Source organism: Haliotis cracherodii, unplaced genomic scaffold, assembly GCF_022045235.1.
Source record: "Haliotis cracherodii isolate W230 unplaced genomic scaffold, xgHalCrac1.p SCAF_4, whole genome shotgun sequence".
In the NCBI taxonomy this organism is placed as follows: Eukaryota; Metazoa; Mollusca; class Gastropoda; order Lepetellida; family Haliotidae; genus Haliotis; species Haliotis cracherodii.
The window spans coordinates 51907393-51921837 of record NW_027266297.1 but is presented as its reverse complement, the minus strand read 5'-3'; the positions used below and the strand labels follow the sequence as shown (position 1 = coordinate 51921837).

General features: G+C 40.3%; 1 protein-coding gene across 4 annotated transcripts in view; it reads left to right on the top strand.

Annotated features, from left to right (window-relative positions):
- LOC139478272 (inactive tyrosine-protein kinase transmembrane receptor ROR1-like) overlaps positions 1-13922 on the top strand; it is a 213856-nt gene extending 199934 nt beyond the window's left edge. For 3 of the 4 annotated variants that reach the window (XM_071260684.1, XM_071260685.1, XM_071260686.1), the window contains 5 exons: positions 1565-1774; positions 2732-2836; positions 3639-3776; positions 7716-7820; positions 8867-13922. In XM_071260684.1, the coding sequence (XP_071116785.1) occupies positions 1565-1774; positions 2732-2836; positions 3639-3776; positions 7716-7820; positions 8867-10479 (2171 nt within the window). In that variant the 3' untranslated portion in view covers positions 10480-13922. The remainder of the gene's footprint in view (positions 1-1564; positions 1775-2731; positions 2837-3638; positions 3777-7715; positions 7821-8866) is intronic. The other variant, XM_071260688.1, reaches the window with a different exon arrangement.
- The last annotated feature ends 523 nt before the right edge of the window (positions 13923-14445 follow it).

Here is a 14445-nt window from a genome sequence, read left to right as displayed (position 1 = left end):
GATGAATGATGGCACATAATGTCTCTGGGTAATACATGATATGAAATGTTTCTTCTTCGGTGATGCATGATATGAAATGTTTCTTCTTCGGTGATGCATGAAATGAAATGGTTCCACCTGGGTAATGCATGATACAAACAGATTTCTGTATAGTACTGATGTTAAATACTCCAGCACCGTTATGTAGAAGCTAATTATCTACAACATAGACATTTCATTTTTAAGGATATGATGTCGTCATTACTATATGAAGCCGAATTGTCAAACAGAACAATGTATTGTGTAAGAAGGGGTGTAACCAAAGTAATTAATTAGTTGTTTAATTAAAGATATCTGCAGCTGTTTGGTGTGTGACAGGGAGTGAGTCAGACAGAATAACAGCCCTTTGACAGAGATTGATATCCAGAGACAGATAGACACCTGCTTACCAATATCCAGTGGTGCAGTGCCAGGAGGGGGCAGCACCTTAAATCTCCTCGAGCAGGCCCACTAGCACTCCATCGTTTGGGGCTTGGGTGCAGTGTATTGCATGTACAGCTGGGTTAACCAGCTGAAAAAGACAGTATAATGTACTGATAAAGGCTGTGGATTGAGAAATACCCGACTTCTTCATGTTGTGGCAGTTTGGAGAGCTTAGTTTTGTAAGATTTAGCTATTAGACTTGCTGCTATTTCATGAATTTGATTGCTTATCTCAGGTTGTCTGTGCTTGGTGTTATCTGCTTATTTATGTGTCCTGCTTCAACTTTCACCCTGGCTGGGGAATTTCAGCCTGCTCTGAAAACTGTTCCCTCAGGACCTGTCTTTTGAAATACCCTAATTATTTTGCCGAGAACTGATTAGGGTGTGATGCCATTGAGGTTATGTCACTAGGGGCATAACTGGTGGTGGTGGGGGGCTCATTAGGTTCTTCATCACGCACTAGTGTTGGTCACACTCATCAGACTCTTGAAACAAAGAACGGCCTTTGCATGTGATTTGATATACTCTCAGTATGACCTATTGGACTGCCACCTGGCAGGTACATTATTATCACCCATGATGCCGAATGCTCCTTATATATTACACCATGGAAACTAGATATACTGCTACTGCCTCATGAAGATGACTCTATACCTCAACATGTGTCCATGTAACTGGTCTGGGCAGCACAATCTTTAGCTATAAGAGTTTATGTCACATATGCAGGTATGTGATGATAATGTCATTTATATTTTCATATGAACCAATCAAATCAAATGTTTTTTTGTAGAGGTGTATGAATGAAAAAAAGCTTGCTCATCAGGTATATGTCATTTCTGGGGAAATATGGAGCCGTGAAGATCCGGGGTAGAATAGGTCTTCAGACTTGGTTAATGCATGTCATCGTATCCCAATTGCATGGATCGATGCTCATGATGTTAATCGCAAGATATAATGATCCAGACTTGATCCAGACTTGATTATTTACAGACCGCCGTCATATAGATGGAATATTGCTGAGTGTGGCATTAAACAACAAACAAACAAAAATCTGGGGAAATATGAAAGGTGTGTGTTGAACTATTGTTTTATGTATCTTCCAGCTGGCTTTGCTGTGATTGGGTCATCTAGCCACCTGTCCTCCAAGTGCCAAGAGTACGCCATCCGCTCCCTGTGTTTCCACTCCCTCCCTCTGTGCGACACAAACACCAACAACCCACGGCCACGGCAGATCTGCAAGGACGAATGTGAAATCCTGGAGGAGTCAATCTGCAAGACTGAGTATATCCTAGCCAAACAACACCAACTTATAGGTGGGTGTTAGATACGACAGATGTCAATTTACAGTGTTTTCCAAACAACACACAGTTTACATGTTTATTCTGTTGACTGGTATTAAGGTAGTTCAAAGGCAGTAAAATAATTGAACCTACAACAGTTCACTGGCATCTGTCTAGACTGCTGGAGTGGTCAATGGTGCCTAGTTTGAAACGAGTGGGTAGAAGTCTTGATCCCAGCAGTGATAACTCACCGGATGCCTATTGTGTTATTCCTATTCTTTGAATGACATTGTTATATACTTGTTACAACTGCTGCTCATTAAACCATGTTTGTGTTTATATTTAAGTTGGTATTTCCGCCATCCAAAGTGTGCAGTGAGGCCGTCTTATTGTTGATAGTCATTTTGTAGACATAAATGCGAAGTTTCATTAATGCGAACATAGACCACTCGCATTTTTCGCATTTAATTCCCGCTTTCATTAATTTCAAGATTTACAGTATATTGAATGAACAAAACAAGCCACAGCCTGTTTCCAGCAGGCGGCAAACCAGTGATCTGACCAATGAGTGCTCAGGTTACATCTTCCAACCAGCAATATATCTCCTGCAACATAGGCCACTGTGGCCATCTATTCCACAAGTTGCTTCAATGTCGGTCAGAGACAGGGTTTGCACAAACTTCTTGCACAGGGTTGGGCTCAAAATGCATGCACATTTCACTTGTGTGTGTTATAATCAGCTTTATTTCGTTCACTGACTAAAGGATAGACACGCATCACTACAACACTTCAAAGCATGTGTGAAGGAGGAAAGTAATGTATACAAACCCATGAAATATTGAAGTGGAAATCCTAGAGGCATCAATCTTAAGTATATTCTAGTTGAAACAACATGATTTTAGATGGTGTTAAATCCTTGAGGCATCAATAATGCTGTTGGATATTTCTTATTTTGGTTGCAAGTGACCTTTTAGTGTCTCTGTGTTTCAGGCAACTCACTACTGCCAGACTGCAAGAAGTTGGCAGGCCCTGGCACACCGGAGGGAGATAACTGTATTCGCGTCGGCATCAGCATCACAGAGGGCTACAATAAGAGTGAGTAGTATGACAGGACACAGCCACTCAACAGTTGCACTTGCATCCAATTCTTAACTAGGTTGCATCCAAGATCTTTTGACATTATGTCAGTCAGACCTACATAAGTATATTACTAGCATGGTCATCTTGGATTTGTAAAAAGTGTTTCACCTAAAATTACTCAATCCCATTAAAATCAGATCGTAGTTCTCGCTATCGCTGAACAAAGATCTGAGGACATCCCATTACGGGTCATGTCAGAACGAACTTTCACCCAACGAATCAGTGCGTCGCTTACAAGATCATGAAAGTGACAGACGGAATTTGTTTTCGAGAAAGCTGCCTTCTGATTGGCTGATGTCAATTTCTTGTCAGTCATTTCATTGATCGGTCAAAGTTCGTGAAAGGTCTTTCTGACGAGACCCGTAATGGGATGTCCTCAGATCTTTGTTTAGCGGTAGCGAAACCTAAGATCTGATTTTAATGAGATTGAAAATGTTGCATGATTTGGTTCAAGATAAAACTGTGAACACATAATGCATCAGTGATGCCCCTTTTGTGGTGATTAATTGTGAATATATAATAGTCTACAAGTGCTGAAACCATATTCTTGATATCACTGCAATCATTGTTGCATTTACTTTGTATGGATGATCCCAGCAATCATGTCATATATTGATACAATTGTTGATATTGTCTAGCCTAATTTAATTGTTCTTATAGTTTCTTATTACTATGTAGTGTATTTTCCAACTTTATCCCACAATTTGCTGCCATGAATATACTGTGCATAGTAACAAGTTTGTCGTTATAATTACAGAGCACAATTGTTACAATGGCACTGGGACAACATATGAGGGAAATGTGAGCAAAACAAAGAGTGGCTTCACTTGCCAGAAGTGGAACTCGGACACACCCCATCAACACTTCTTCAAATCCTCCCGATACCCGATTGTTGGTGAGTATGTCACTGAATGAGGAATAATACATGCAAATAATCTACCTCTATTACATCATTGCCATAAATCTTGCGTTTTGTCTAACATCACACTATAAAAAAATCAGATTTTCAACAGAAGTCCACTTCACTCTCAACTGTTCATAATCAGTTGTGCCTGTGATAGTATCCCACCTTCCAAAGCATCCATGCATGTGCATGGCAGGAAAACCTTACTTCTTCTTGCATATCAGTTTTGGTCCATTCATGACTTCTTGCCCATCATCTGCCTATCATGCTGGAGGTACTGTACTATTTCTTGTACAGAAGAGGACAGATATCTGATGTTTTCATTGAACTCATGGAATCTGGGAATCATTTTAAGAAGTGGGAAGATGCTAAAAGGACAGTAGTGAGTTTGTCTACATCTGTGAGTGAGAACTGTACTTCCTCAGCTGACACTCCCAAGACACCAACTGACCCTGATGTTCCATACCAGACAGAGGCACCCCTGCAAATATCCATGAGCTTGTTGATGCAACTACAGTCTTCACTCTCTCTTGTGCCCTTCAATATACTGCTTGCTCGGTTATGGCATGCGCATGGCTCCCAAATTTACTTACATTTTAATAAACTCCAGTTTTAGACTGACACAATGTTTTATCCTTATCACTGGATCACTGATCACATGTAACACTGGAAATACCATGTCAACAAATCCAAACTGAAGTATGCAATCCTGTTATTATACTCTCTGGTTATATAAAATAGTAATGCCATCAATCGCAAAGAGCAATGAATAACAAAGCATGGTTTATTTCACGATAAAATATTGTTCTATCATGACGTAATTTCTGGAGAATTGAATATGTGCTCGCAACTTGATGATGTCACATATTGGACTACAGTATTTTTGAGATGGAAGTGTCAAGTGAATTGTTCATCATGTGCTGTGGCTAAACGATCACATCTAAAAGTGGGTGAGATATGATAATCTGTTTTAGGAGAAAAGGTACATGTAACTGACTTGAGGATTGTGAGAATATGCGGGAAATACCCACCTGTGAATAAATCTCATATGAAATACATGACTTGTGGTCGTTTATCATACAATAAACCACTGCAGTGTTTTTGTTCTACGATAAACAACTCCCACTCGTCGTTTATTGCTTAAATAAAAATGTGTTTGTTGTATATCTGAACTTACGTTTTTAATATAATATATTAACTTAATTCAAAATTTCATTCAATAATATTGTGAAGTTCACACAATATATGGCTGTTCCCTTGGACAAGAGGTTGGTCACATAACCGCGAAACTGTAGTTCATAGATGTGTGAATGACACATTTTGACACTCAAACGCTTTTCACGATACTGCATTCTTGACATGACGTAAACACTGAAGGACTACTTCCAATTCCCTGGGCAAACCCCTGGGAATTCCCTAGCACGTAAAAATACAGACGCATTGATTCTCATCATTTGTTTAGCATACATTGGGATAAGTCAGAAAGTTTGTTTGCATGCCCGTTAAAGGACATCTCGCTACAACCCACCCTACAGAACAAAATGAAGAAAAGCACATCCAAACTATCATATTATCAGCTTGATTTGTGTCTAGACTACAGTGACAGTGTACAGCAATCTATGAATTTACCTTGGTATCTGTTTGACACATCAATACAATCAGTCGGTGATGACTAACACTTGTAATAGCCACAGGTTAATTAAAAACTTCGGAAATCTCTCCCATCACGTTTATTGTGTCAGCCATTTTGGCATTGTGTACTCGATGTACATGTATTACGACATGGTATCATTGTGACAGACCTACTGAGGTAGTTCTTAACAGACCTTTCTCATCTTATGAGGAAACTATCTGAATACATTATTGTACAGAAACTACAAAAAAAAATTCCTGTTGAGCATAAGTTTATTCTGCGATACAGCTGGCTGTCAGTGTAAACATGAAGTCACATGTACTAAATATAATTGTGTATAGATCTAGGTCTACAACCTTAGCGGTAAAAAAATAGTGATATAAAAATATATTTTAGCAATATGTGTGTAAAGTGATCAGTAGATCGCACAACTCACCGTTATTTACAGCAACCACGGTCAGATTGGCACCTTGAAACAAACTTTAGTTGTCAGAAATTGGATACATGTATCATAAATGCCATACTTCGACTTGTTAAAACAATTTATTGTGGCAATTTGACTATAACTATAACATAACTATAAAACAATGCCTTGGAGAGCAGGAAAGACAATTTAAATGGTAAATCATCATGTCTAGTGATGTTTTATATCAAACTTCATATTTTTATCAAGTTTGTTATTCCTGTTTGTTTACGTGAATTTGCTGAAGGGATATGGTCTGTGTTTTTTACTGTTCATAACACTCAGTAAATCTTTTTTTACTCTATGGATCATAAACAACTACTTTTCTAATCTTTTTTCAAACTCTGAAACATGCAATGTAGATCGTGTTAGGTAGGCAGAGCATGTACAGTTCTGTTCTGTCTGGAGATGGCTTCTTGGCCCAACAGCTGTGTATGAGAGAGAAACCATCTAGGCTTGGTTTGGGGCAGTACCCGGTAGTTACAGAAACCATGCTATAGGTTGAAATGGCAGTACTTGTCTTTCAGCATAAGATTTTCACAAGCCGAAGACACAAATGAAGACACAGAGAAGCTGTCCATGCCAGTGATAGTCAAAAATACATCAAAATCGGTTCTTGTGAAAAGAAAATTACCAAAAGGAATGGCATGTGTGGCTAAAATAATAGATAATGACTTGTATTGTTCTGCACAACCTGTATTATTATGCCAGCAAGATACGCTTCTAAATGGGTAGTTCCAATTTTAGTTAAAAAAGTATGGCTAAAACATTCTTGAGGTAGAAACACTTACCTTGTCCTGATAATTGAAAGGAAATCCAATAAAGGATGGTTTATGACTTGCTTTAAAATATGCTCTTACAAGATAATTTCACATTGTTTTGGGTACTATATTGGCTTGACTTCTTGATTTTACCAGAGACAACCTAGAAAAAGTATTTGTAGCCACATGGCTACTTTGTCTTAAAGAAGGGACAGTCAGTCATTCATTGTAACATGTTTGAGAACGACTTCACCTACACATGTTAGTAAAACTGACTACAGACAAATATCTGAAATTTCTGCCAGATTCAAAGTGAACTACTGGTATGGCAAGTAGGGGTAAACAGGTTTGCAAATGTAACAATAGTTTGATGGAAGTTTAACAGCTACTTGTATATATCCTATGCAATAATCTTGGGATAAGGCCTTTTGAGGTGATTCAGATTTATGTACCCCTATTGATTGTTAAACAGCTAGAAAAAGGTTGTTTGGAACAATTAGGTACCACATCAGACTGTTAATTATTCAGGGTTTACTCAATGTCAGAACCTACCGATCCTGCGGATGTATTCTGGCAATGACGTGATAGAGGTAGGATATTTGCGAGAATTATCAAACAGTATTTATTACTGGTTATTCAGGAGTAATCCCTCCCACCTCCAATAATCTGCATCTATTGTGGTTGATGTTGGAAAGGAGTGAGGTTTTCTTGCCTTTCACATGCAAGGGTGCTTTGACAGTGTAGATGACTTCTGTTCAAAATCTGAAGATTTATGTACCGTAATGTTAGCCAAAATGTAGTATTCATGGCAGTGATGTAATAGAGGTGGTATCATTGGATTTATTAACAATGACAACTGCTTTTTGATGTAGTGTAGGTCTAGTATGTTAAACATGAAGTGCTTATAAGTTGTTTTTTGCACAGCTAATTATAATGAATTGCATAGGGATCAAAGATGAACATCGATAGTGGTGATATCAGCTGTCGCCTGATAGACTAATGACTAGCAAATGAATTGCTACACTTTCAGATATCTTAGCATTTTTTTTCTTATGACAATTATATTTTTTCAGGCTCTCATAATTATTGTCGCAACCCTGGCAACCAAGAGGAAGGCCCTTGGTGCTTCACAACAAATGGCCATGTTCAGAAGGAAGTGTGTGCCATCCCTAAGTGTGGTGAGTATACCTACAGTCATAGTCACCTCAGCTGAGTCAGCGTTATGTAACCTTTCATCTCCTGATCATTTTGTTTTTTCAAAAGGTAGTCCATTCTTAAGAGCTTGATTTAAAGGTTGAGAATACAAAACAGATTTCCATTTGCTTTCAACAGACAGTTGTTTGTTTAGCTCTAATTAGCAAAGACTACAGGTGTGTTTGGCAAGAAAGCTGTCATCAAACCACAAGCTCTATGATGCTGAAACTGTGCAGGGATTATCCCTGCAAACACTCTGCTATATACTGCTAAATTAATGGCCTGAGTTACAAAAATTACAGATGTGGCAGCCATATTGAAAATACTGTTTTTCCTATTACTCAGTTATATTTTAGTGCAAATTTCTGTATGTATGTGGTGTTAAGAATGTTGAATAAATTTCATGTCGATAAACTCATAAAATTGTGTCTACCTTGAAATTTCATGTCTGCATATACTTGTTAACCCCTTTATTGTGGCCTTTATAATCTAAATTTGCAAATATTCTAGTAAAAATCAAGTGAGCTCTATTTATGATATTATTGAGGCAATAATTCAAGTATGCCCTTAATATACTTTATCTGAATAAATTGACCTATGATATCGAAAATATTCTGAACATTGAATGAGGTGTATTTCAGTTTCTTGCAACCACACAGTATGTATTATTTAACACACATCTGAACATGTCTACCCTTATTCATCGAGACATCCTTGATTAATGTATGCCTACCCAATACTTACTTAGTAGTATGTCACATAACTTGTGTGTCCCACTTTAGTGAAGTCCAAAGGACTGGTTCCTGGCATTAGTGTTAGGATGTACTGATTTATGCTGATAGACATGTTGAAGATACCTTTCACATCTGAATGCCATTTTGCAGATTCATTTTCCCATATTAGAACTGAATTAGAACAAAACTACTTGGAAATCTAATCATATGCTGATCATTTTATTATAGTTGATATGGGTTTGAATATATTCTGCTGTGTATTTCAGTGTTTCACTGTATGTTTGTATGTGTTTCAGTTGGTGGCACTAGTGGATCAGCAGGGGGAGATGAGCAGGGCAACAAACTCATGTTCATCTTGGTTCCTGGTATCACTGTCCCACTAGCTCTTGCATTGCTTCTCGCCCTTGTCTGCTTCTGCCAGCAATCAAGGAGCAGACAAAATGGCAAGGGCAAGGCTGCAAGTCGACCAAATGTTCCCATGGAGATGAGTCCCCTCAACCCCAAACCAAGCTCGCGTGCTAGAGAGTTCCCAATGGGCAACATACGCTTTCTTCAAGAATTGGGTGAAGGTGCTTTTGGTAAAGTTTATAAAGGAGAGCTATTGGGATTGTATGGCGACAACACTGTCAGCAAGGTTGCCATCAAAACCTTGAAAGATACTGCCACTCCCAAAACTCAAAATGACTTTCGGCGCGAAGTTGACCTGATGTCAGAAATGAGACACCCAAATATTGTGTGTCTGCTAGGTGTATGTATGAAACAGGAGCCAATGTGCATGTTGTTTGAGTATATGACACATGGAGACCTACATGAGTATCTCCTGATGCATTCACCCCACTCAGACATATCTGGAAAGGATGATGAGGGGGCAGCTAAGTTGCTGGAGTATCCTGACATGCTGTTCATGTCACTGCAGATAGCTGCGGGCATGGAGTATCTGGCCAGCCACCACTTCGTCCACCGAGACCTAGCAGCCAGAAACATCCTGGTGGGAGAAAACCTCACAGTCAAAATCTCAGATTTTGGGTTATCACGAGATGTTTACTCCTCTGATTACTACCGTGTCCAGAGTAAATCTCTATTGCCTGTTCGCTGGATGCCACCAGAGTCTATCATGTATGGTAAATTCACAACTGATAGTGATGTGTGGGCATTTGGGGTTGTCTTGTGGGAAGTCTTCAGCTATGGCCTTCAACCATACTTCGGGTACTCTAACCAAGAGGTGATTGAGATGATCCGTTCAAGACAGATTCTAGGATGTCCTGAAGATTGTCCAGCACGCATATATGGCTTGATGGTGGAATGTTGGCATGAAACTCCAGCAAGAAGACCATCTTTCAGAGAAATACATGCACGTCTGAGAGCCTGGAAGGGGGAAATAATGACTGGCCAGAATCCTCACTGGAGCCTGTCTCAGAGTCACTCGGCCCACTCAAGCAGTACTCACCAGAGTTCCCACAGCCAGCCCAGCCACCATAGCAGCACTGGACCGAGCAACACCACCGCTGTTACTGGGTTGACTGGCAGCAGCAACACTTCAGACCCCATGTACCACCCGATTGCTCAACCACCCCAAATGGTCATGCACCACCCTAACCTGCCAAGCCACATGCAGCCTCTGTTGCCACCTCACAACGCCAGGAATGGTCCACCGCCCTACAATAAGTTGGAGAATTCTCAAAACAAAATCTCACCACCAGGTTCAGTAGCCAGTTCAAATTCTACAAAAAGTGCCACATCACAAGGTTCCTCGACTGGGAACCTTAAGCCTGGAAATCATAATGCCATGCCATTGTACATAGGGAACAATGTAAAAAATGGCACACCATCTGTGACGGAGTGCAACCGTTTTAATAGTCTAATGTCACACAATGGATACATTCCTGATCAGAGGACTTCAGAAATATAAGGTGAACCAATGTGCACAGAGATGTGTGCTGACTGACCGACACAGCTCCCAGAGTCAGTCATTGCTTGTTTGTGATGATACAATGATGCTGATACATGATTGTACAAATTATTTCGTCATTGGAATACAACCAGATTGGGAATGGTACTGTTGTTTCTGGCACAACTGATACCAGTTGATGTGTTAAGACACTGGTGTGCTATGCCAAACGTGACCAGTTCTCAGTAAACGATGCAATAACATAGTGTTATAAAGTGCCACTGGCCCCAACCAGATGTCTTCAACTTGCTGAACATTGACTCGGTGCTATCAGATTTGTTGACTTTTGTATGATGCAGTTTAAGTAGAAGACATGCCTCCCACCCCTTCCCTATGCCTTAGAGTCATGGGTATGGCTGGCTGTCACTAGTTTGGTAGCAATACCAAAGATAAACTTTGGGCCAATATTTGTTGCATTATACATAGAAGCTTCAGTGTTTGTTTTGTTTGTTTGGCCATGGAATTCAGTTAAAACTCACACTAATTTCAGTTCATGGGAAGTATGATGATGGTTAAACATGCCAAAAACAAAACATTTTTATATGAAAATAATGACATTTTGAGAATTTCCTCATCACCCTTGAACAAGTGTTGGAGCAGTTTTAATTGATGCTATTCACAGTTCCTGTGATATATAGATCAGTATTGTTGTTAATTTTGCAGTTACTTTGTTTTGTCCTGACTAGCTGTTGTCTATTTATTTTATTCAAGTCTAACTTGTGAGTAACAGCATAATACTATACTCTTTGTAGATCAGCCTAAAGACCAAAGATTGTAGCCTTAAGGCAATCTTAGATTGCAAACAATCTTTACATAAGTTTTTGCTAGATGGAGTTTTTGTAGCAAATTAATCTTTACTTAAGCATGTGTGAGCGTGGTGAATCATGAGAGACAGTTTGGATGGCAGATGAAAGAATGTGTTGAAATTGCAACAACTGTAAAGTGTATTGTTATTCTTAGTGGTCACCAAAATTATTGCATAAAGACAATCAAAAGACATTTTGGGGGTGCTTGGGAGGTGTAAGAGCCTATTGAGGACAGTGGTGATAGCTGAAAGAAATTTACCTTTATCAGAATGACTAAGAGCCCTATCTGTCTATGAAGACCATCCCTCTTGCCTGTGTTGATGCAGTGCCAGTACTGGAAGACAGTCCCTCCTGCCTGTGTTGATGCAGTTTCAGTACTGGAAAACCATCCTCCTGCCTGTGTTGATGCAGTGCCAGTACTGGAAGACAGTCCCACCTGCCTGTGTTGATGCAGTGTCAGTACTGGAAAACCATCCCACCCGCCTGTGTTGATGTAGTGCCAGTACTGGAAGACAGTCCCTCCTGCCTGTGTTGATGCAGTGTCAGTACTGGAAGACAGTCCCACCTGCTGTGTTGATGCAGTGTCAGTACTGGAAGACAGTCCCTCCTGCCTGTGTTGATGCAGTGTCAGTACTGGAAGACAGTCCCTCCTGCCTGTGTTGATGCAGTGTCAGTACTGGAAGACAGTCCCACCTGCCTGTGTTGATGCAGTGCCAGTACTGGAAGACAGTCCCTCCTGCCTGTGTTGATGCAGTGCCAGTACTGGAAGACAGTCCCTCCTGCCTGTGTTGATGCAGTGTCAGTACTGGAAGACAGTCCCACCTGCCTGTGTTGATGCAGTGTCAGTACTGGAAGACAGTCCCACCTGCCTGTGTTGATGCAGTGTCAGTACTGGAAGACAGTCCCACCTGCCTGTGTTGATGCAGTGTCAGTACTGGAAGACCATCAATCTACCAGTGTTGATGCAGTGTCAGTACTGGAAGACAGTCCCACCCGCCTGTCTTGATGCAGTGCCAGTACTGGAAGACAGTCCCACCTGCCTGTGTTGATGCAGTGTCAGTACTGGAAAACCATCCACCTGCCTGTGTTGATGCAGTGCCAGTACTGGAAGACAGTCCCACCTGCCTGTGTTGATGCAGTGCTAGTACTGGAAAACCATCCACCTGCCTGTGTTGATGCAGTGCCAGTACTGGAAGACAGTCCCACCTGCCTGTGCTGATGCAGTGTCAGTACTGGAAGACAGTCCCACCTGCCTGTGTTGATGCAGTGCCAGTACTGGAAGACAGTCCCACCTGCCTGTGTTGATGCAGTGTCAGTACTGGAAGACAGTCCCACCCGCCTGTGCTGATGCAGTGCCAGTACTGGAAAACCATCCACCTGCCTGTGTTGATGCAGTGTCAGTACTGGAAGACAGTCCCACCTGCCTGTGTTGATGCAGTGCCAGTACTGGAAAACCATCCACCTGCCTGTGTTGATGCAGTGTCAGTACTGGAAGACCATCAATCTACCAGTATTGATGCACTAGTCCACTTAAGGCAAAGGTGACTTTAAGTAGTTATTTATGAGTTCATACACTTACATCTGTATGTCTGTGCACTATGGAGTGCCTGTCTGCATGTGAATGTGTGTATGAGTGTTTTGTACAGTTACATAGTGCCATTTCAATACCCAGTTAGCGAGATCATCTAGCCGGAATGTCAGTTTATCTACTGGAGCACCACATTATCAGAGGCTGAGCTTTGGGATTATCATGTTGATGTCCAATGAAATAATGACAACTTTGTTGTTAAAATGAAGATTCATTCTTGTCCTTTTCAGTGGACATCATGCATTTGATGCATACCGGAAGTTGACTGCCTATATGACCTAGAGTTTAGTTGTTCATGTTGTGTACAAAGACTCTCAAGTTACATGAAATCTTGATGGCAAATTTGAATTGAATGCAATCAAATCCTTTTTATCTTGTTTAAATGTACAATATTTACCCCCAGTTTGTTGGTACTCAGAGCTATGCATATTCTTACTGTGATTTCTACACTACTCATCTGTCCTACTGATGTTTGCCTTATGAGTGTATCTATCTGGCTTCTCTGGTGTACATGTTGGAGCTCACTGGCACCCAGTGTCCGTGGGCTTCGTAAGCTGTTGTCATGTGCCCCTGGCCATATTCTGACCGGTACCTGATGCCCAGGGGCGTCAGTTTGTACTTAGCTTGTATATATGCCTATGTAGGACAACAGTTGACAACATGTACATACTATATATTGTTGTGCAACACCTAGAATGCAAAGTTGTTCAAATTATTCAGCTTCTCTCAAACACTATTTTCTAATTTTCCATGATGAAAGCTTTGCAGAAACATTTCCTGCATATTTATGATTAGAAGTTAGTTGAAGTTATAGTATCATGAAATCTAAGATGACATCATTGGAAATGATGCAATACCATTTTGTAAGTAGAGTGCAGTGAGAAGCTGATGATGACAACTTTGACCTGGTGCTACATGTAACGGCTTATATGCTGTCTGTGCATGTAAATTATGGAAGTTACATATAATGCATATCAGAGAAATCTGTTGCATGCATAATTGATTATAAAATGCTGATATTGTCTAATAAAATTAGTAAAATTGAAAGTAAAGTCTTTGTCTTTTAACTGGCATTTGTTATATACAAGCCTGATTTCACAATCACTAGAGTGGAACGGAATTGCTTTGGTCAGGTTTGGATAAAGATCAACAAAAGGTCAAAAACACTGTTCTGGTTATTCACACTGCCTGATGAGTTGGACTTTCACCACCGATCCTGCTCTTGGTCTTATTGACATGAGATGGGGTTTTCCTTAAGGGGCACTGATTTAACGCAATTCCCCGGGACTGGTTGTTGCCTTTGTTATTGTTTTTTCCCAGTGAGTACCCGGATGTATAGCAGAAATCTAGACTAGTTCGCGACCTCTGCTGCGCCATTCGTAAGCGCTTTTATGGGTAGTAATAATTAAGGGCGTATGGTCACATTGATCAACAAAATGAAATATAGTTTTCGAGATAATAAGGAAATGTAGGTATATTTGTGGGTAGCATCGGTAATGGTGACGAAATTTTGATAAGTCACTTGCTTGGTAA